Raw genomic sequence first — 22,788 nt, 5'->3', positions numbered from 1 at the left:
GCAGGAACCCTGATCAACAGTGATATCGGAGAATTTCCACAAATTTTTTGCAAAAGCTTCAAGGTCAAAGTTCATGACGGGACAATCAAAAGACCAACAACGGCTTGTTTAGAAGAGCTGCGGAACGAAAGCCTCTTCTCTCTGAACAGAACATGGCAGCACGACCAAGGTTGGGGAAGTTTCATCTGAGTGATCTGCAAGATTTCCGTAACAATGTCCTTTTAACACATGAGGCCAAACACAGCATACCAGCACAAAGCTGATCTGATCTGAGCCGTCTGTTGCTGATATCATGGTTGTCCTTGACTGAATGAGGACTGGTTAGTTTGTCATTATGCCTGGTTGTATCTGTCTTGTATAGGGATGCACCAACACGTCCAGCACCATGTGCCTGTACTCCTGAAAGTGTTCTGACACCACAGTAGCTGATACTACTTTAAAGCAGCGCTGTTGAGCAGTACAGGTGGTAAAAGGAGCAGCAATGTTGATGTGGAGATTTCTTGTAAGTTGGCTGTCCCGATCCACGCTGCTTACCAGTTGGTGACACTTTCAGCATACAGGTTTAGAAAGCATTTAAAAAAGTTCAAATGCTTTGCTAGTAATGGTGGGAAAAGGGCTCCAGTCTGTCATTGAGCAGAGGAGGACCCTGGGAAATACGTACAGATCTGAGCATGACCTTCCCAGCAATCCTTCCTCACCGGTGGGAAGCTTTGGGAAGACCTTTGCTGTCCTGCTCTCTTTGAGGAGTTGACACAAAAGTAAGCTCTTCTGAAACGCATTTTTAAAGCAGTTGTAACAAGCGTCATTGCGTTTATTAGTACGCCACGACTATAATTGGGATTGGCAGGTGATCGAATGTAAGAGCTTGTAGTGTTGGTGCATCCCTAGTATTTGAGCTGTAAAAAGTAGGTTCTGATTTGAAAACATGCTGTGAGGTTCTCTGTGTCCTCCCCCCACCACAGTGTCAGAGGAAGTGGATCAAAGTGCCCTCACCCTCTCCTCCACCATTCGCTCTTCAGACAGACAGACGATGAGCAACGTCGTGGAGCGTGCCTGCTGTCGTGACTACCAGCGTCTCGGTCTGGGTACGCTCAGCAACAGCCTGACCCGTTCGAACAACGAGCCCTTCAGGATCTCCACCATCAATCGCATGTACACCGTCTGCAGAAGGTAGGAAGCTCGACGGGGAAGTCCGCAGAAATCTGGGAGGAGGCTAACGCTCCGACCGCTCTCTGTTCCAGCTACCCCGGCCTGCTGATCGTGCCCCAGAACATCCCGGACTCTACCATCCATCGGATCTGCCGCTGCTATCGGCAGAACCGCTTCCCCGTCGTGTGCTGGAGGCATTCGCGAACCAAGGCCGTCCTGCTACGTTCGGCAGGTCTTCATGCCAAAGGGGTCGTGAGCTTCTTCAAGTCCCCTAACGCTCCCACTGCAGGTAGATCACTCGTCTTTGTCAGGCCGACTCTTTATGGGACAGGGAATGGGATTATTTCTCGTGCTGGTCTCTTCATATTCCTCACAGAGGTTACGTTTGTGTTCAGGACTTCACAGGAATAAAGTTTTGCTTGGAAATCTTCTTAATATGTAGAAATAACTACACTTTTTATTTCACACACAATAAAAAAGAGTTTCTGTTGCTACAACCCTAAAATTGACCTGTTCTACGTCTTGAATTTGAACAAACGAGTTAGTTAGCTCAACATGAGAGTTTGATTGTTTTGTTTGGGTTTTTTTGAGCAGTGCCGTCTCAGGCAGACTCGCCCAGCCTGGAGCAGGAGAAATACCTACAAGCCATCATCAGCTCCATGCCATCCTACAGCGAGAGCAGCGGCAGGAACACACTGAGCGGCTTCACATCCACACATATGAACACTTCTGGTTAGTACACACACACACACACACAGAACGTGGTGCTGTTAATCCAGTATCTCACTGGGCTGCAACTACTGGCAACAAACCTTCGAACGGCATTCAAGAAGCAGAGTCCAGAATGGCTCAAGCATGTTCCCCCTGCTTGTGTTTGTAGGCAAACATAATGGATATTTCAAGAACTTAATGCCTGATTTAAATAGAATTAGTGTTTTTAAATTTCTTCTGTCCTCATGAAACTGTATGACAGGAAACAGTCAGAGCTAAAGCCCTCAAATGTTCAGGTCTGACGACGCTGACGATAAATAAAAATTATTAAAAACTTTTTTATCTTCCATTAAATTAAAACAAACGTGTGGGCGGCTGCATGGTCATTGAAACCCGGCCGCATGACTCGGCCACAAACACTCAGAATTAATCAAGTCTGAATCGCCAACTAGCCTCCAAAAGCTGCGGCTTCCCGGCTTTAGACCAGTCTGACGGCTCAGGGTCTCAGGAGCACACACCTGATTGATTCCTCTGTCCTCAGATTCGTCGGACAAGCTGCGCCAGCCCAAGATCGGGGATCTGATGAAGCAGGTGTTGGGCAACAAGGAGGATGTTCCTGGAACCTTCAGCAGAGGAGGTGAGTTGATTAGAGACTGTAGACGTCTTGGTTTCGCAGCGATGCGCGAGTCCCATAGTTATTGTTTTTTAGGACCGAGCATGGTGGGTGAGGAATCGGTGAATGCTCTCTGTGTTTGTTGGGAGTGAGCGAGTTAAATGAACCCTTTTTGTTGTGTAAAAGCTGTTGGGTAACGAGCCGTCTCTGTCATTTGACCTCAGCTCTGGGTCAAAAGGCGAAAGTCACCTCCCTCTCTCAGTCCAAAGTGTCTGGCAAGGCCAAGAACCCTCCTAGAGGTACAGTAGGCCACGCCCCCCAACTCTTTCCTTCCCTCTTGTCTAACCAATCAGATCTCTTCAAAAGTAACTTCAGTGTGTTTGGCATTAGGGCTGCACGATATATAAAAAAAAAATTATTCTTTAATACTGCAGTGACAATATCAAATGTGATAAATTCACATTTTCCTCACTCTTTTCTCTTCTGTCATCTAAACCAGGTGTTGGATTGATCTAATATGTTATTAGCATGCAGAACATGAATGCATGGGGCTTGAAATATAATAGTCTTTGATTTATTTCAGGCCAAGCAGTCTTTGCAGTATTGAGATTGCCCTCGCTGATACTGTGATACTGTGGTGACGATAAATCAGCAAAATATTGTGCAGCCCTACTCGGCCCCATCTTCGGAAGGGTGCTGTCTCTGCAGACTAATGTTCTGATGTTACTGCTTGTGTATATTGTCGCGTGCATGCTGCTGCTGCAGCCGGGTTGCCTGATGTCCCGTTGGGTGTTTCTCTGTTTGATTCTTTCCTTCTGCTGAATGTCAACACCAATCATCTCAATGTAGTAGGTAGGCGTAGCGAAACGGACCGGGGGTCTGTTTACCAGTCTGTCTGCTGATGTGACCGACGTGCTGACGTTACAAGGCTCATTCCAGCCTAAAGAGACAGTCCAGTCAACTCTGAGGTGATGTTCTGTCTAAAAGTTCTCAATAGTACCTCGTCACTCCTAGAGGAGTGTGAAGAAGCACTGATAAACTACTAACTATTGAGAACTATTAGACAGAACATCACTTTAGTTTTGAGTGGACTATCCCTTTAACATTAATGGGCCCTAATAAACTCGATGGATCTGTTTTTTTGTCCCTCAGCGTGAGGTTTGCTGATGCCGTGTTTACGTCCTGATTTTTTGATTTGTTTTGGGTGCGTCTGTGTTTGTGTGTGCGCGTCGCAGGGAAATGGGGCAGCATCCGGGGCAGCGGGCGTCTAAGTGCCTACAACCCAGACGTGGGGACGCGGCTGGCCGGGAAAGAGTCGCCGCAGCCCAACGGGGGGCCGAGCGACCAGCTGTTCCTCCGTCAGCAGAAAGCCTACCTCTACATCATCGGGGACAAGGCCCAGCTCAAGGTGACGCCGCCAAACACTGCATGTGGACGGGCTTCATCGCCAGATCACTCCTGGACCGTTTATTGATTCACACTTTACTTTCTTAGTGACAAACTAAATCAAAGTTTAAATAGAATTTAGGTCCTAAAATTTTGTAATGTCTTAAATTTGTTTTTTTGAATGATTTTGGATTAAATTTGAATGAAAGGCATCACGTAGGTCCTAAATTTGAATCATAATGCTCTAAAATGTCTGATAAATAACTAGAAGTTTATTGTTGGTTAAAAAAACAAACAAAACAATTTATTTCAGATGTTGATTCATGTAGCTCCTATCTTGCTGCTGTATGTTCATGTGCCTAACACATTTAGCTGTAATTAGTTAATTCATGCCTATAAGAAAGCTCATATGATGTCATGATTGTGGCGCACAGCTTTAAGAGGATGGGAATTCATCCTCTACACTGCCATTAAAAAAAAACAACACATCTGATCACAAGTTTTCATAAGAGTGAAAACAACATCTAAACATTATCCTGCTTGCAGTTTTTAGCTTCTAAAATAAAAAAGGAGCGGTCTCACACACACACACCCCGTAATGACCCCATGCCCCCCCTCAGGGGTCGGACCCCACAGCTTGAGAACCGCTGCTTTATGCTGATCTTATATTAACATCAACCCGGACTTAAAAAAAAAATGTGTAAATTTGGTTTCATATTTAAATAAATCATGACATTTTGCCACAGTTTGTTTCAAAGTAAAAGAACAAAACAAACAAAAAAATACTTTAAAGGATTGTCTTTATCTGTGATGTAGACACCAGAGTGTCTACATCGCTGATTTTACCACGTAATCCGGATGTTATTGATTACCTGAGTTGAGGGTTAGCTGTAGTTGAGCTGTAATTAAATAAGCTAGCTGATTCAATCTGCTCTGAGGTGTCCTGATCGGACTGCTGTGCTGCTGTCAGGGAGGAAAGCAGGACTCGTTCCAGCAGTGGGAGGTGATCCCCATCGAGGTGTGTGACGTGCGGCAGGTGAAGAACAGCTTCAAGAAGCTGGTGAAAGCCTGTGTGCCGAGCTCGCCGAACTGTGACCCCAGCACGAGCTTCCTGCGCCTCCTGGAGGACTCGGAATGGATGCCCCTGGTCAGTGCTGGTCTTCATTCGTCTGTTAATATCTGAAAAAAACGAAACTCTCTTTTTACGTGACCCTGTGTCCACGCGTGTATCCAGCTGCACAGGGTGCTGCAGGTGTCGGTGCTGGTGGTGGAGCTTCTGGACACGGGCTCGTCAGTCATGGTCAGCCTCGAGGACGGCTGGGACGTCACCACACAGGTTGGACTGAAGGGCAGAAACCGGCCGGGGTTGAATGTAAGACGGCGCCGGCCGCGGAGACGAGCGGTGACGAGCGGAGCTTGTTTCTGTGTGTGCGCAGGTGGTGTCCCTGGTGCAGCTGCTGTGTGACCCCTACTACAGGACCTTTGATGGCTTCCGGCTGCTGGTGGAGAAGGAGTGGCTGTCGTTCGGCCACAGGTTCAGCCACCGCGGAGCTCAGACGCTGGGCAGCCAGAGCAGCGGCTTCACCCCCATCTTCCTGCAGTTCCTCGACTGCGTCCACCAGGTGAGTTCTGCTGTTCCCGGGTCAGCTGGGTCAGAATCCCCTCTGTAGTTGTTTATATCGTGATGTGTATAATGGAGTTAAGTATATCGCCAGAAATCAAAGAAGAGGCTCTATTAAAACCACAAATTTAAACCATCCTGTTTATATAGTTTAAATAGCTTAAAACAAGATAAGAGATGGAACTTTTTTGTTATTATTATTAACCACATCTGTCACCGGACCTGCTGCTCTAAATTGTTTTCCATTCATAGTAGCCAGTTTCCCTAAACTTTGGAGCTTGTTTAAAAACAAATAAATAAATAAATGTCTGCTGGTCGTACATTTTATCAGTCAGTTACGGCTCGTCTACCAGAGGAGCAACTCTCATCATCTCTCTTTAAAGTAGCGCTGTTTTGAAACAAACGTTTGCAACAAGCTACGACAGCTAGCATGTTAGCAGGTGGAATATCTACATCCTATAACTGCATGCTTTCTACAGAGGCTAATAAACTGACATCAGCTTGTCGGGCTCTCAAAGAGCAGAGCAGCAGAGAAGAAGTTTTCTCCTCAGTAGGCATTTATGTATTATAAATGATGATAATATAAATAAGTTGATCTGGTGCTGTGGTTTAGTTTGCCACGTGTTTGCATCTTGTGGAGCTGATAAGAGCTGATAACATGTTCTTGTAAGCATGGAGTTAACTAGTTATTCCACCATGACGTGCTCCCTTTAAAACGTCTAAAAGCACCTGAGCAGGAAGTTCAGCTGGACTTTTTCCTTCCTCTTTCTGGAAGTGCTGCACGTTGTCCATGCTTTGTGTTTACACATTACTCAGATGTTATTTCCTGCTCTTTGTGATGATGTTTTTGTCTGTGTGTTCGTGTGTCTGAACCGCTGGAGGGATTTCAATTGACCTCTCAGGAAATAGTCGTTAGATAAACATCTACAACTGATTAGCGTTTAAAGTTAACCCCATTCAAGGTGGCCGCCGCAGCTAAGCAATCTTAGCAAACACAGAAATGTCTATAATTGAGTCAAATTTGCAAATATTGAGCTCAAATTTGATGTGGCTGAGAGTTTTTCACAACAGATACTCTGCATGCTAACAGATCTCATGATACTGCATGTAAATAATGTCATTCACAAGGTTTGACCAAAACAGCTGCAACATCATTTCTCAGCATAAAAACAACTCTGAGCCGTGTTAATGTGTCCCATCAGATCCACCTCCAGTTCCCTATGGAGTTTGAGTTCAGTCAGTACTACCTGAAGTTCCTGGCCTACCACTACGTGTCCAACCGCTTCCGCACCTTCCTGCTGGACTCGGACTACGACCGCATCGAGCTGGGTGAGCAGCAGCCGTCGTTCGGTGGGGGAGCTAAGCTTTCAGTGCAGAGTTGGGTGTCGCTGACGCCTCTGTTGTTACAGGCGTGCTGTACGAGGAGAAGGCGGACAGGAAGAATCCCCAGGTGTGGAAGTCCGTGTGGGACTACGTTGACAGACTCAACAAGAAGACTCCCATCTTCTACAACTACATGTTTTCTCCCGAGGACGAGGAGGTAAGAGCAGCTTCTCTTCTGTTTGGACTAAAGCCTTTAAAAGCTGAGAGGACAGGAAGGCGAAACAATCGTTTTATCTTCCAGGTGCTCCGGCCGTACACCTTCATCTCCAATCTGAAGGTGTGGGACTTCTTCCTGGAAGAGACTCTGTCCGAGGGGCCGTCGTACGACTGGGAGCTGAAGGGCCGGCAGGAGCGCGAGGCGGAGGAGATGGCAGAGAAGCCGGACACCAGCGCCCCCAAATCCCAGCGGCACACGGTGTGGCCGTGCTACGACAACATGAACAAGGTGCTGCCCGACGCCATCACCAAGCTGCTGCAGGACCTGCAGAGTCTGGAGGCCGAACTGGGCCAGACTTCAGACAAGTGGAAGGACACGTGGGACAAAATTAAGACCACACAGAGGACGGAGACCAAACTGGAAAGCAAGGTGAGACAAAGGTGGACTTTGGTCACCCACAGAGAAATTTGATTGTATGTCAGAACTTTTTGAAAAGATGACGTGTGACCCTCGAAGCATGCCATACAGACGACTCTCAGCTACTAGCACGTCAGTCATTTTTAAACATATTGAGTCAAAATTCAAGTTATAGTCCTTTTTCTGTTTGCTAAAGGTAGTATCTCACTTAACTGCAGCTGTTGGAGGTTAGCCGTCTGTCAAAAAGTTTCAGCTGCACCTGCAGTGTTTGTGAGCAGCGAGCCGTGCGGCTGTGTTCTTGGCCACCTTCATCCTCATCGGACCCACTTCAGACAGTTTTGTTTCTGCCTTGGCGGCCACTGACCTCACTGATCATCTTCTGTGTGTGTCTCTACCCCCCTCCAGCCATCGTTCTCCAGCTCCCTGCTGATGTCGTCTAACCTCGGCCACCAGCGGCGCTCCCAGGGTGTCTGCCTCCAGGAGAGCGGCGTCAGATCCTCAATAAATCTGGGTCTGGACTGCGAGGCCCGTGCCACGTCCACGCCCGTCACGAGTCGGCAGAGTACCAGCACGTTCTACAGCCAGTTCCAGAGCACTGAGAGCGAGAACAGGTATGTGTCTGTCCCTGCTGAGGACAGGTGTGCAGGGACTAAGGTTCTTCGTCGCCACAACGGATTTCTGTCATCTGTACAAATGAGAAGTGGAGGGGACGGGTTTCTTGTTGTGGTGCTGTTAAAGCCATCCAATCTAATTATGATACAAGGATTAATCTGACGCTGCTTTCAACAAATAAAGCAAACCTAAGCCAAGGTTTTAGCCAATCAGAGCAGAGCAGGGCGGATCCTGGTGCGGGCAGTGTTGCCAGCTTAGAGACCTTGTTGCTATATTAAATTTTTCTCTGTCTAAAAGAAATCAAGAGTTTCTCTTTTGGGTCACTTTGGTCAATCCCAAGCCTGGATAAGGAAGAAGAGCTGGAATTGACTTAAAAAAACAAGCAAACAAAAAAAACAGTTGTAGCATAGATAAGGAGGTTCCAGTAAGCCGTGTGACGTGTCTCTGTTGGGACAATGGTTAGAGTATGTCCTCCTCACATGTGGACAGTCTGCGAAGAGACCCATACTCAGGAAAAAATAAATTCAGTCAAAATATTTTTTGTCTTCAATCCCAGAGTGTGTGTCTGTCAAATAAACATACAATATATGATGACCTAATTGGTATTTAGAAACTATTCAAATAGATTTCATTTTGATATGACAAAACTTTGGAAGGTTCTGATTGTAAACTGGTGGGGGTGGTTTTGTTTTGTTTTTTTAAACATGTAATATTTTCTCAAAAGTTGAATTAACGCAAAGCGGTATTTATTGAAGTCATAGGTAATTGTTTATCCTCCCAACATGCATTGCAAAGCCCTTAATTTTAAAACCTTTAGTATATCCACTACACGTGCATAGATAATAAAACTGCAGCAGTGTAGAAACTCAGTAAAGGTTCGAGTGTCCTGTTGGCACAAATTGATCTAAAAATTGTTACTGTGTAGGAATCCTGTCACAAGGCCCAGTCTAAGATCTGAAACTACTCCCAACCTTCTCTTTCCTGTGTCCCACCAGGAGTTTTGAAGGTGTTCTGTATAAGAAAGGAGCTTTGTTGAAGCCATGGAGACCACGGTGGTTTGTTCTGGATAAAACAAAACATCAGGTAAGAGTTTCGAGCCAAAGCGTAAACCTGCATTACATTGTGGTTTGTGTCTAACCCCGTTTCTGTCTGCAGCTGAGATACTACGACTACAGGCAGGACAAGGAGTGTAAAGGGGTGATCGACCTGTGTGAAGTCGAGACAATCACCGCGGGAACGCCCGCCTTAGGAGCGCCCAAAAACATCGAGGAGAAAGCCTTCTTTGATGTGGGTTCACAAGCATTTTTGCAATCTTTAGTTTCCTCATTACCCTCAGTTTGTTGGTACTCATAAATAATACAGTGGTGCAGTGGAACGGCGGTGAGTCCCACGGCCTCATGATCCTGAGGCTGCAGGTTCGAGCCCAGGTGGAGGCCTCCGGCGTAAAACAATTACCAAATCTTTCATAAGAGTTCGCTCTCTGTGGCGACCCATGCAAGAGGATAATATAACAAAACAGCCTGGTGGAGTGAAAACTGTGAAACACGGTGGTCCCAGCAACCCGAAACCTCCAGTCAGTCCAAGAATCTGCTGTTCAGACGCTCTCCATCTCGACTTGTGTCGATATGAAGGAGTTCCAGGGATCAGAACGAAGTCCCGGTTTTTATGTTCTTCTTTTCTCCGTTTCAGCTGAAGACGACCAGGCGAGTGTACAACTTCTGCGCCCAGGATGGAACGAACGGCCAGCTGTGGATGGACAGTATTCAGAGCTGCCTGTCAGACGAGACATAAAGACAAGGCGGACTCTCCCAAAAAAAAACACAAAACAAATGGACGTCAGAGGAAGGAACAGACTGTGCTGCTGCAGGGAGAGGAGAGGAAGGGGCCTTTCACCACTCTGTTCTGTTCACTAGTGTTGAACTAATCATTTTATGTTACGTTCTTACAGCTTCTTTTGTTATAAAATATGAAAAATTAAAAAAAAATTAAAATAAATGATCCTCCCCCAACAATCTGAGCACAAAGCAGATTGGAGCATTTCCGAGACGTCCCGCAGCACGAAGATCCTTCCAGCCCCACCTCCACCTGCTCCTCCTGTGACTAACCCCACCCCCACACGACGGAGGTGCTGCATCAAAACTGCCCCCCACCCAATGCACTCTTCTTCCAGTCCTCTGCTCTCACATCCATTTCCACGTTGCTGTGACTGCAGAGGTCTGTAACGGTTCATGAAGGAATTTTTTTTTTTTCTTCTTTTTTTTTTTCCTCCCACAATCAGAAATTTGTGCCGGGCAGAAATGAAGCGCTCTTTCAGCTGTCCTCTTAGGGCGGCGACATACTGTGAAAGCCATGAATCAAACTGTGGGAGACATCCACTCTGTGTTCAAAGTGTTTACAAAAAACAAAACTCCCCTCCACCCCCGCCGTCAACAACCACTATCATCCAGACGCAGTTCTTTCAGGGATGCTGAAGGGAAAAGGATGGGCTTTGTGTAATGTTTATAAAAGCATCTCATTAGAGGTCAGAAAGGCGGGCAACGGAGACCGAGCGGTGATATTATGGGATGTGTCAGACAGTATTTGTTGAAACGAGCTGTAAAAAAAAGGTAAATTCTGGTATTTTAAGTTTCCCCTCCCCTCTTTTACCCGAGTAGTATTTTGGTTAGGCCAGGGTTGATTTGCACGTGCTAACTTCCACTTCTACAGCGTGTCACAAATCGTTTTTAAGAGTTTCTCCAGTCGAAAGTATCTTCTGCGGCCATCGGCCTCACCTGTCAAACAGCCCCGGAGACCAGGAGCTGGACCGCGTGGAGGTGGGGGTCTGCGGGTCTGCAGCCTTTACTGCCCCTTTCCCCTACAAAATAAAACATATCCAGAGCCACAAAACCTACTGGAAGGTTAAAGCAATGATGCATCTGTATAAATACTACATGTGGAAAAACTAGTTTGTTACATTCTGAAATTTACAATGGGCCGATTAAAAAAAAAACTGAGGAAGTTTTATTTTGTTTGTATCAAGAATAAAGTTTAATTAATATTGACAGAAATGCATCTCAATCCTTCACAATAAGAGTCTCAAACCCACTTATATTCCTGGTAGTTTAGGTTGCACTATGAGTTTTCCTGAAGACGTTTAGTGTTTTTTTTTTTTTATAAGTCACCGCTCATCACTAAACATGTCCGAGTCTCTTATTGTGAAGGATTGATTCCAGCTGTATGAGCTCCGTTGCAAAGGGAGGAAGAAACTGCACCTTAAACTTTTAAAATAAAAATACTGCAAGGTATATTATAGGTAACCAAAAAAACTATAAAAAATGGAGCAAATATAGTCAGGTTCATGAGCACAGCGGCGTTCTTCTTCTCCTATTTAGTCCTGATAAAAAAACTTTTCCTAAACCTTCAATTTTACTTTCTCTATTGAACGGCTATCATGTTGTTTTTATTTTGACAGAATTTCAACTCTTTGGCCCATTAATCTAAACTGGAAAAACAAACAAACCTTCCTCAATTTTTTTTTTCTCCACAGAGCAAGTTAAAGTTAAAAAAACTGAACATTTATCAGACATTTTACATTAAAGAAAGAAGACAAAACTCAAACAATAACAACCGGACAATGAATTCCTGACTGTATTCATGTTTAAATGTTCAATTTTGTGGCTTTCAGAGAAAGTCGACTCATAACTGGAAGTTAAATGAACGAAGGGCTGAACAGAGCAACGTTAGCTCCTCATCATTGCAGTTCTAACTCCTAAGACTTGTTTTTTGGTCACGGCTACAACGGGCCGCAGGCTGCAGACCCCTGAGCTCAGAGGGGGAACAAGAACCCAGTGTTCTCCGGCTGTTAGAGGAACCATATTGGAAACTTGCCCCCCCTTTTTTAACACAACACCTACGATGTAAAATACACTTTGAAAATAAAAGTGGAAACTGTAGATTTTTGTGTCTAATAACTCCTTTGTATATACTACTCCAGATTTGTATGTAACATTTATGGTAGTAATTTATTTAACGTGTCTCCTCAGTAAAGAAAGCTCCCCGAGCATCACGTTCTTCTTAAATTAGGAATTCAAGGTGCCATTTATTTCTGTATTAATGTGACTAATTTGTTTGGTTTCTTTTTTTGTTTGTTTTTGTGGAAAACTTACAAGTAAACCACTGTTTTGTTTTTATTTATTTTTTTTTTGTATAAAATTGTCCTTTATATCAGCTGTTGGTCAAATGTTAGTGGAAAAGGAAGCATCTACGGTTCCCAAAAACTCAAAAACAGGAACATTTCCCGGTGCCGGGTTCTGCATGGAGTTCAATTATAAAACAAATAAATGGGTTTAGTGGGTTTTTTTTTTTTTTTGGGGGGGGGGACTTCATTACAAGAACTGAGTTTTGTCCATTTAAAAAAATGTACTTCATTGTTTTTTAAAGTGGTGCATTTCTCGACATGAAATCCACGTTGCTTCTAAAAAAGATGTCCCAACTGCAGCAGCTCGAGGAACGTGTCATCAGAGTGTTTATTGCTGAAAACTAGAACTAAATGTGCATTCTCATTGGCACCTTGAAGACAGTTTGCTTGAAGTCCTAATCTGATCCAAACCAAAAGTCCCACTGACGTTGAGCTTGCTTCCAGTCATCTTTGAACTCTTTGGCAGAACCCGCCTGTGGAAACACTCACTGCAGGCTACATTCAGTCAGAACCAAAAGGACTTTTTTTTCCACTCTAGTTTACTCATCTGCGTTAACCCTCAAACGACATACAACTAAATTATTCCCACTTTAACATCTTTTTTTTTTTAAATGACCTTTAGAGCCAGGTTTTGTTATCAACCATGTCAGTATAGTTTTTTTAGAATCTAAATAAATACTATGGGTTGAAATGTGTGTAGTGTCTGTTTCACCACTTTCACATTTTACATACATACACAAAAAAGATGTTTATATCTTCTGTTAAAAAATGAAAAACACACAAAGGTCACTGTCCTGAAATCAGCATCACAGCTGTCTTCAATCAGTCAGTCTGTCTGTTTTAAGGGCGACAGGTAGTCACAGGGCTGTTTGGCATCATGGTGTGTAACACACTGAACATGGAGCACAGAGAGCTGAGGACAGAGCTGTCTCAGGAGCTCAGAGAGACAATGATTGAGCAGCATGTTAAAGGTAAAGACTATAAGACCATCTCCAACCAGCTGCTCAGATTCTTCAGAAGGTTAAGGTCCACAGGACTGGAGACAACCTTCCTGGACATGGACACTAGAGGACAACTGGTGACAAACTGAAGAGACAGATGATAAATACGGTAACTAAAGAGTCCAGAACAACTTCCAAAGAGATTAAAGGTGAACTCCAAGGTCAAGGGTCATCAGTGACAGATCACAGCATCAGTCTGTTTGTGCTAAAAACGAAGAAAACCAAATCATAAAAAATGTGACTGGAATTTGCCAAAATACATAATGACAAGCCTCAAAGCTTCTGGGAAAATGTCCTTTAGACAAATGAGACAAAACTGGAGCTTTTTGACAAGTCCCCTCAGCTCTGAGAAGACTGTAGCTACAGAGAAACATGGAGGAGGCTCGGTTCTGTTCTGGTTCTGCTGTGCTGCTTCTGACACAGGGGTCCTGAATCTGTTCAGGGTCCAATGAAATCTCAAGACTATCAAGGCTTTCTGGAGTTAAATGTGCTGCTCAGAGTCAGAAAGGTTGTTCAGTCACAGATCATTGGTCCTCCAACAGGATAATGACCCAAAACTCACAGCTAAAAACACCAAGAACGGCTCAGAACCAAACATTGGACCAATCTGAAGTGTCCTTCTGAGCCCTGATCTAAATCCTGGTAAACATCTGTGGAAGGAGCTGAAACATCTGGAGAAGGAGCCCTTCAAACCTGAGACAGCTGGAGCAGTTTGTTCATGAGGAGTGGGACAAAATACCTGAGGACAGGTGAAGACGTCTCAGAAAGAGGGACAGAAATCACTTGTTGGCAGTGATCACTGCAAAAGGTGCTGCTACAAAACATTAAATTAAGGTTACCATGTTGTTGGTGTCTTTTTCATTTGTCTGAATTGTGTTAAATATGGTATAAACAACGAGGGTTGTCACTTTCAAATTAGTCCAAAGAGAGTTGTGTTTTTCCTTTGTTAATGCGGAAGGGGACCAACAAACCTGTCTCCATCTGAAACGTTATCAGTAACAAGAATCCTTAATGTCAGCTGGAGAATTATGGGACAGTTTTTCCTCTTTTTGTGTTTTGTGTGTGCAGGAAGCTGCAGTTCCAGCCTCTAGCTGCAGAGGTCCCTGTGTCTTTCCAAGTGGTGGAGCTGCTACAGAAACATCATCCGTGTAAGGTCAAATCTCTGAACAAAGGACTTGCCAACCCTGAGGTCACAGTGTACTTCCAGGTGAGGGGACAGGTACACATTCACCTGAGCAAGCTGCAGAGCTAGGAGAACCGAACAATGTCTAACGAGCAGCAGGGGGCGCCATCTGTGAGCTGAGTTCAGATGTTATTCATGGTTGTTTTTCTATGTTTGTGTTCAGTGTGGTTTTGGGTTCTGGTTCTGATTTGTAACTGTTGCGTGTCTGTTCCAGTCGGGCCTGAAGCAGCTCCAGGAGCACGCTCTGATGGAACTAATGGTGGTGAGTTTAAACGCCAACATGAATTATTTTGTCAGCAGCTGAAGGTGACCTGGCCTTAGACCTCCTGTGGGTTTGCATTCAGGTGCACATGGAGGAACCATGTTTGGGCTTCCTGAGGACCAAGGAGACTCCGGTGGAACCACAGAGAGTTAAAGGTAAGAGTGAAGTGATGAGGAGACATGTGGGCCCCTGAAGGTTCGGTGCCTGCTACATGTGGGCCCCTGTAAGTATTGGGCCTGTTACCTGTGGGCCCCTGCAGGTATTGGGCCTGTTACCATAAAATCCTCTGTTAGGCCCCTCCCACTGCTGCAGTAAACATGACAACGCCAAGAAGCAGACCTGTCTCCAACTGCATGATGCATTCGCTTCCTGTAGGAAACCTCAGTGTCAGAAAGACTCAGCTTCTGATTGGTCGAACTGGGTCGGTGATGCTGATAAATGAAGAACCAATCAGCTGAGTGAACAGAAACTTAAAACTCCAACCGTGGATCTGAGTGTGGCATCCTTTGGAATACTGCTGTTTCCCAAGGGAAGTGAACGCAGCGCCATGACAAACTTCTCTTTAGGAGATTCTGGCTCGGCAGGAACACAGAACCCAGTTTGATTCTGAAGAACCCACACCATGTAGCAGGCAGCAGGTATGAAGAACCCAAACAAACAGTCATTGTTGCGTTGGACGTTTTCAGTCACTGTAAAATCTTTAGTAGTCTGTCTTTAAAATTTCAATGACTTTTTTAACTTTTAGTTTTCATACCTAACCTTCCTGCCGGCAGAGTGGACTGGGCTGAACTTTGTGTTTCGGTTCCTCCAAACTTCTCTGTTTTTTCCAACAACACAGGGTTAGGTTTGATATGAAATGAATTATTTAAACTTCATGTTGGTTAAAGGTCAGATTGAACACACTGACAGGTTCTCTTTTTATGGAAGAACATTTCCTGTTTTTCAGTCATAATTATGACATTGTTTTGAGAAAGAATCTCATATTTATAACATAATGAGTTTTTTGTCAAAGTTGTGGAAATGAGCTTCCACAGATTTGAAAGAATTTCCATCCATCCATCCTTTTTCCTCTCCGGGTCGTGGGGAGCTGCTGCTGATCTCCAGCAGTCACTGTGAGAGGCGGGGCACACCTGGACAGGTTAAATGAATTTACAGGTGAATAATATTGTTTCGTTCTGCTGTGATTAAATGTTCTGTTTTATGTTCAAACGACTATTTCCTGGTGTCGTCAGTCATCTGTTTAAACAGTTTTAAGGTGTGAGATGTTAGAAGCAGGAATTTATTAGTTTCCTGTTTGGTGAAATGAAACCTAGTTTGGATCTTGAAGGCGATTCATGATGAGGAAGTTCTTCTGTCTGAAAACATCAGACTTGTAATGTTCTTACACAAACAACATGAAGAACATGTTTCTGAACAAGAAGCAGGTGAGCCAGTGGTTACTGCAGCACATCAAAGGATACAGCAAATATGACAACTACTTCTAGAACAAGATGTGCCCAGGGGTTGCCTCTTTGCGCCAAGAAGCAGGAAAAGTGGACCTGCCGTGAAGATCCTGGTCCCCAGTTTGAACAGAACAAAAGAACCGACAGTAACAAGCAACCCTTCAGACCAGAGCAGACCAGGAAGATGGAGAACAGTGTCCGTCCTGATCCCAGTCTGCCTCACTCTTCATCAAATAAACCACCAGACTCATTTAACAAAGCTAACACTGGGTAATGATCAAACATGGCTGCACACCTGGCATGCAGATGTCCTTTATTATTTCTCTCCTAATATCATCAGTCCTGTTTAACACTGCGTAAAAGTTCTTACTGCTTTACATTTTGTTTCCAAGCAGCAAGACTTTCTATGAAAACACAATAAGAATGACCTCAAAGTAAAAACGAGACCCATCATCGTTAAGTTCTGCGTGTCAGGGCATGATCCTCAAATCATTCTACAGAGAGGAAGAGGAGTCACAAGTAAAAAAAAGTTAAAAAAAACATCTACGACAGCTGCCAATCTTCCCACGATTCACCCCAAAGGTCAGACCATGCTCAGAGAAATGAGCTCCATCTACAGACTCTACAGGCCTCAGTTAGCAAGTTAAAGGTCAAAGGTCATGGCGAGACAATTAGAAACAAAGGTATTGATGCTAAAGGTGGTTCTACGAGCTGTGGGACCATCAGGTGGACTTTCACTGTTTCTGTGCTTTTAGTTTTCATTCCGTCAATAATAACATGGTTTAACACATTAACTGATGTTTGATTTCTGATTAAAGACTCTCACTCCTCCTCAGCCTGATGTTATCTTTATATGAGAAAACTCTTTAATAGAAGCTCATGTACTGTTCACCCGATGAAGGTACAAATGTTGTCATCAGAGCAGCGTCACTGTCTGAAGGTTAACAAAGAGCTGAGCTGTTCCTCAGGCTGCAGCAGTAAACTCAAAGAGTCTGAAGAGGAGAAGAGCAAACGAACGAATGCTGAGTTTCAGGTGAACAGTCTGTAGGAATCCATCTTCTGGGGTTTTCAACCAGGACGCAGTCTGAGCCAGCAGAACCATCAGCCCACATCCAGGAGTCCAGACCTCCAGACAGACCTGAACAAGAGTCAAACTGAAGGGTTTAAAGCAGAAAAACTCTGGAGTCCATGTTGTTACATCACATTTAACTCAAATCTGAATCCGTGATCTGGAATCTATTTCTATCTGATCAAGATGTAAGCTGTTAGCAGACAGAATTATTGTTTTCTTGATGAATTTGACTCACCAATCCAGAACGGTTTCTTCCCCGTGAACCTCCACATCCAGCTGACGTCTCTTCTGGAGCGAACGCTGCTCAGGCTGCTGTTGAAGCTGATGAAGACGAGAAGAACCATGAGCATCACAGAAACCAGGAAAGACTGAGCAGCTTCAACATATCTGGATTAACTAACCCTAACAACCAGCCTTTATATGAATTAACTAACCCTAACAACCAGCTGGTTATCTGGATTAACTAACCCTAATGACCAGCCTTTATCTGGATTAACTCACCCCCTTAACCAGCTGGTTATCTGGATTAACTCACCCCCTCAACCAGCTGGTTATCTGCATTAACTCACCCCCTCAACTAACTTTCTGACATGATGGTTGAAGTCCAACAGAAGCAAACAGAACGGCAGGGTTCTTACCGCTGAGAGCAGGTTCTGTCGGCGCTGGCCCAGCTGGCCACAGACGGACTGATGATGTAACAGCGTCTCCTGTAGAACGTCCAACCATCAGGACACGAGCTGCCAATGGACCGGGCTGTCTGAGAGAACACGGGTCAGAGCACAAACAAGGTTTTACTGAAGGTCCATGTGGTTCTGGTTCTGCACCCTGGACACGTTCTCCCAGCTGATCTGAGGGAACATTTAGAAGCTCTGGGAAGAAACAAGTCAAACTGTGATTTAGTTCAGGTTCCTATGTCCAAACTTCCCAAACCCCTGAGCCGACAGAACCAACAAAAGCAAACTTACCTGAACTGAGTTCCTTCATCTGAAGATCTGAAAGTCCTGGTTTTTAAAAGCTGGAACTAGTTTAGCTCCAACCAGAACCAGAACTCTTCATAATCCAATAAACTTCAGTTTGATGGTTTAACTCTGAGGTTTGAGTACAAAAGTAAGCCTGCTGTACCTCCTGCAGGAGGCGACCCACTCGTCCCTGCTCCTCCGGGTGTCATGGAGCAGGAGGAGCAGGAGGAGCAGGAGGAGCAGGAGGAGCAGCAGGAGCAGCAGGAGCAGCAGGAGCAGCAGGAGCAGCAGGAGCAGGAGGAGCAGGAGGAAGCACTGAGAACTTCCTGGTGAACCAAAGAGATTTAAAACAAACTGGATCATTTCTGAAGATGTTTCTCATCTCATCTGAGGAGCTTCTCAGCTCCAACTGACAGATGGTCTAGATGAGAGCAACAAAGACCCTACCAACCCTCTGAAGTGAGGGGGGGGAGAGTGGTTTTCACGTGAGTTCACCTCACTGCAGTTTAAAGCTGTCAGTTGGAGCTGAGAAGCTCCTCAGATGAGATGAGAACCTGATGAGTCAGAACCTGGACAAACAGAATCTAAAACCTTCAGACGGTTTATGGTTTTGTCTCATATTTTAGGAAAGCCTGGTCCTCCTTAAGTGTGGACACTGGTTCCTGTGAGGTTCTACTGTTCTGTCAGAAACAACAGATTTACTCAAGCTGTCGTTGCATCAGTAGGAACACTCACCTTCTGTCCTTCTCCTCTGGACCCAGAACCTCTATCACTCTCAGAAGTCGGTCCCAGCTGACCCCCCCTGTGGAGGTGGGTCTCTCTATAGTGGAGGGCTGACTGGTCCTGTGGCTCCACCTCTCTGTAGTCCAAGGAGAACCGGCGGTTTGGGACGTCTCCTCTGGGAGGGTGGGGCTGGTTCTCCCACAGAAGTTCAGCCTCAACATCGGTGACAGCGTCCTCCTCCTCTGGCTGATGGGGGTCAGGGAGGCGAGGACCACCAGGAGGAGGCTGGTGGTCCTCCACTTTCAGGCTTTCTGGATCACACCTTCCTGTAAGATAGAGATCAAGGTTTAAATCAATCAGATTCCTGAAAGGTTCTAAGTAGGTTCTACATGAACATGAACCCTATAGGCTGCAGCTGGACCAGCAGGAACCTTAAAAACGAGGTACTGATCCAGTACTAGATCAACATCTCCACAGAAGGTACCAAAACCTCTATAAATTCTGAACTACCTCCCCTGGGATCAAGGATCTCCACGGTTGCAGACGTTCTCTGTCCTAGAACCGAGTTCTGAGGGGTTTTCAGCAAAACACTAAAGGTCTCGTGGTTTTCCTCCAGACCATCGTCAACCAGGAAGATGTTCCAGGTCTTCACATTCACACCTGACCCGACAAGAGGAACAGAATCAGACTGCAGAACCCTTAGGAGAACAGTCAGAAAGGTTGAACAGAACTCACCTGGGTCAAATTGGAGCAGACCAGCTGAGCTGTGGGTGAAATCTCTGCCTGCTTTGGCCGACCCGTTCTCCACCTGAACTCACCAGAACACAAAACCACTCACCAGCTTGGATCTGGGGTTTTGGTTATGCAACAATGTGGTTCTGAGGCTCCAAACACAACAATAAAAACAGCAGAACCTGTTTCTTCTAGTTCTGTCTGATCAGAACCAATGACCCATTAGGTGAGCTGACCTTGAGAACCTGAGGTTGGATCACAGAGGACGACTCACCTGGATGGAGACGTAGGCTGGGTCCATGCTCTTTCCGCTTCGTTGGATCTGGATCTGCAGCATCCCTGAGGTCTCACAGGTTCTGTAGCAGCTCGCTGACAGTTGGACCCGGGACCAGAACAGATCCAGTCTGCAGGAGATACAGATATCAGCAAGGTCTAACAGGAGAACTTCAGAGCAGAACAGGAAAGATCACATGACCCCGGGAGAACCCCACCTCTGAGAAGGAGAAGTGTTTCCTGCCGGGTCTCTGAGATGGAACTCCAAGCTGTCAGACGCCATCTCTTGGTCTGTCGGGATGACGAAGACCACGTCCCTCAGATCCAGGTCTCGCTGGGTAAAACGGCTTCTGATGGAGACTCCTGCAAGGCAGGAGGGCAGGTTCAGTTCTGCTGAGCACCACAGAGAACCACAGAGAACCATGGAGGGCCACAGAGGGTCAACCACAAAGGGCCTCTGAGGGCCACAAAGACTGCTGAGGACCATGGAGCACTACAAAAGACTACAGAAGACCACAGAGGGCTACAGAGGACTACAGAAGACCACAGAGGACTACAGAAGACTACAAAGGGTCACTGAGGACCACAGTGAGCTGCTGAAGCTAAGTTGTCTGATAAAATAAACTTTCAAAGAAAAACAGGAAATAAAATCCTGTCGTTTTTATACTTTAAATAAAATAGAATAAAAATTTAAAATCTTATAAAATATAGTTTTGTCTGCAAGATGTTCTAATGTCCTGAGGGGCTTTGGGTCCAGATTTGACCCAGTTTGGAGGGGTCACTATCACCTCAACATCAAAACAACAGAACACAGAGTTCTGATGGGTCAGAAACTGGTCTTTGGGTCTACCTGTGCCAGCGTTCTCCAGGTAACCAAACTGAGGCGGTCTGCTGATGGAGAACTCCAGCTGTTCTTTTGAACTGTCGGGGTCCGAGGCCTGCAGGTTCCTGCTGCTGATGAAGATGCCAAACCGTCCGGAACCAAGATCTACCACGGTGCTGGGACTCTGCAGGCTGGTCAGACTAGGAGGGGTCCGGTCCACCTGCTCCACCTGATCACAGAACACAGAGTGAGAACAGGACCGGGTTCAGAACCAGAACTCACCCATCAGGACTCAACATTAGGACCGGGTCTCATACCAGACCCAGGTGTGTGTTTAGTTCTGTGAGATTCTGGGACTTCCAGAACTTTTATTTTGAAAGTGGTTCCTTCCTGTTCTCTCAGAACCACCTGAACATCAGTGGAACCGTCCAGTTCTAAGCTGTGGTTCTGGTTCATTACAAGATGATTCAAAACCAGCAGCTGCAGTTCAGCTCTGTGGCCACTGGGTGTCACTAATGTCACATGTAGGAGACAGTCTAACCTTTGACCTCACAGAACTGGATACAGACCAGAGAACTTGTCTTTGTTCAGTTCTGGTGCTGCTCAGTGGGAAAATAAGAAAATATTTTAAATTTAACTGCTAGTTAGGGATCCCCTGGATCTGATAAACAAAAATATTTGTCCTTTATGTTAACAAAAGCTGAAAATCTCTGATCTGAGAGTGATCTTTGAGGTTCTCCAAGGTTTTATTTTGAAAACCATTTTACAAATTTATCAGATTTTCTACAGATTTTTCTGCAGAGACACAAAACCAGCCCTTATTTCTTTAATTTAATGATGATTTAGTCCTGCGGGTCAGAATGATGAATTTAAAATAAGACAAATAGATTATTTCTCAGTGATGCAAAAAGGAAAAAATAAAAATAATTATATAAATTGTATTAATAAAGCAAAATATTCCTTCCTTCCATCTTCTGCCTCTTCTCCCTGGTCAGGTCAGGGAGGTACCAGGTCCAGGGGTTTCTCCAGTGCCCCCTGGAGGATCCCAAAGTGTTCCCAGACCAGAGAGGACCCCATCAGCATCACAGAGCCCTGATGAGCCCCTTCATCAAAGTCCCAGTCACATGGTAACATGTCTGCTGATGCTCACCTGGATGTTAAACACTGCAGGCTCCGCCCTCAGCTGGCTGAACTCCAGGTATCCTCTGTTGCTTCCGTCGCTCGGCAGGAAGTAGAACTTGTCGATTTGTCCTGGGCTTCCCGGGATGTGTCGGTACGCCAGGTTCAGCTGGTCCACATCGGTCTGGAAAAATGTAGGTGGTGAGGAGAGCAGGACTCCCCTCAGCAGCAGCTGACCGTGTCTGGGCAGCTGGGTGATGATGTAGCTCAGGTTTGTGGCAGCGGTATCGGGGTCGGTGAGCTGCAGCAGGTCGGAGGTGATGGCGGCGGTGGAACCATCCTGCAGCTGGAGGCCGGCATTACGGTTCAGGGTTGGTGGGATACGGTCGCCATGTTGGATGGTGAAGAGAAGCGTGCCGCTCAGGGACGACTCACCGTTTGTGACGATAAAACTTCAGAAAACAAACAAAAATCATCTAAACGATCAGAAATGAGTTAACTTCTCTAACTTTCTGTTTTGTGTATACTCGACCCCTCATTCTCTCAGACTGGGGACTTGTTAGCATTAATTTGGCCTCCAGTTCAAATGTACAGAACCTTGGTGTTCTTTTGAATCAGGATATATCTTTAAACCCCCACATTAAAAATTCTTTCCTACAATTGAGCAATATCACTAAAATTAGAAACATCTCGTCTCAAAACGATGCAGAAAAACTGCTCCACGCATTTATCACATCTAGGCTGTACTATTGTAATTCTTTATTATCTGGGTGTCCAAAACCTCTTTAAAAAGTCTTCAGTTGATCCAAAATGCTGCTGCCAGAGTTCTGACAGGAACTGGCCTCTGATTGGATGTTTGTCTCTCAGTCTTGGCTGTGATCTGAAAGATCTTTTTGGAGCCAGATAGCCAGCCGTTCGGGGCAGCACAGGTCTGGGTGACAAACCCGGGTTCTCCTCACACTACCCCCCCCCC

General features: G+C 45.4%; 2 protein-coding genes across 7 annotated transcripts in view; one reads left to right on the top strand and one right to left on the bottom strand.

Moving 5' to 3' along the window:
• Nucleotides 1–12,446, top strand: part of sbf1 (SET binding factor 1) — a 67,852-nt gene extending 55,406 nt beyond the window's left edge. For 2 of the 3 annotated variants that reach the window (XM_017432568.3, XM_017432567.3), the window contains 16 exons: nt 963–1,170; nt 1,242–1,438; nt 1,744–1,881; nt 2,402–2,497; nt 2,698–2,772; nt 3,709–3,881; nt 4,830–5,006; nt 5,094–5,195; nt 5,296–5,481; nt 6,683–6,809; nt 6,890–7,020; nt 7,105–7,449; nt 7,843–8,048; nt 9,045–9,132; nt 9,205–9,336; nt 9,739–12,446. In XM_017432568.3, the coding sequence (XP_017288057.1) occupies nt 963–1,170; nt 1,242–1,438; nt 1,744–1,881; nt 2,402–2,497; nt 2,698–2,772; nt 3,709–3,881; nt 4,830–5,006; nt 5,094–5,195; nt 5,296–5,481; nt 6,683–6,809; nt 6,890–7,020; nt 7,105–7,449; nt 7,843–8,048; nt 9,045–9,132; nt 9,205–9,336; nt 9,739–9,840 (2,483 nt within the window). In that variant the 3' untranslated portion in view covers nt 9,841–12,446. The remainder of the gene's footprint in view (nt 1–962; nt 1,171–1,241; nt 1,439–1,743; nt 1,882–2,401; nt 2,498–2,697; nt 2,773–3,708; nt 3,882–4,829; nt 5,007–5,093; nt 5,196–5,295; nt 5,482–6,682; nt 6,810–6,889; nt 7,021–7,104; nt 7,450–7,842; nt 8,049–9,044; nt 9,133–9,204; nt 9,337–9,738) is intronic. The other variant, XM_017432569.3, reaches the window with a different exon arrangement.
• Nucleotides 12,447–16,957: 4,511 nt separating this feature from the next.
• Nucleotides 16,958–22,788, bottom strand: part of frem1b (Fras1 related extracellular matrix 1b) — a 26,443-nt gene continuing 20,612 nt past the window's right edge. For all 4 annotated transcript variants that reach the window (XM_017432592.3, XM_037981297.1, XM_025009648.2 and 1 more), the window contains 10 exons: nt 21,847–22,267; nt 20,724–20,925; nt 20,092–20,236; nt 19,875–20,004; nt 19,604–19,676; nt 19,379–19,528; nt 18,881–19,194; nt 17,825–17,943; nt 17,422–17,507; nt 16,958–17,252 (listed from right to left, as the gene is read on the bottom strand). In XM_017432592.3, coding sequence (XP_017288081.1) covers nt 17,098–17,252; nt 17,422–17,507; nt 17,825–17,943; nt 18,881–19,194; nt 19,379–19,528; nt 19,604–19,676; nt 19,875–20,004; nt 20,092–20,236; nt 20,724–20,925; nt 21,847–22,267 — 1,795 coding nt within the window. In that variant the 3' untranslated portion in view covers nt 16,958–17,097. The remainder of the gene's footprint in view (nt 17,253–17,421; nt 17,508–17,824; nt 17,944–18,880; nt 19,195–19,378; nt 19,529–19,603; nt 19,677–19,874; nt 20,005–20,091; nt 20,237–20,723; nt 20,926–21,846; nt 22,268–22,788) is intronic.

Source organism: Kryptolebias marmoratus, linkage group LG18 (assembly GCF_001649575.2).
Source record: "Kryptolebias marmoratus isolate JLee-2015 linkage group LG18, ASM164957v2, whole genome shotgun sequence".
NCBI lineage: Eukaryota > Metazoa > Chordata > Actinopteri > Cyprinodontiformes > Rivulidae > Kryptolebias > Kryptolebias marmoratus.
This window is presented reverse-complemented; position numbering and strand designations above follow the sequence as displayed.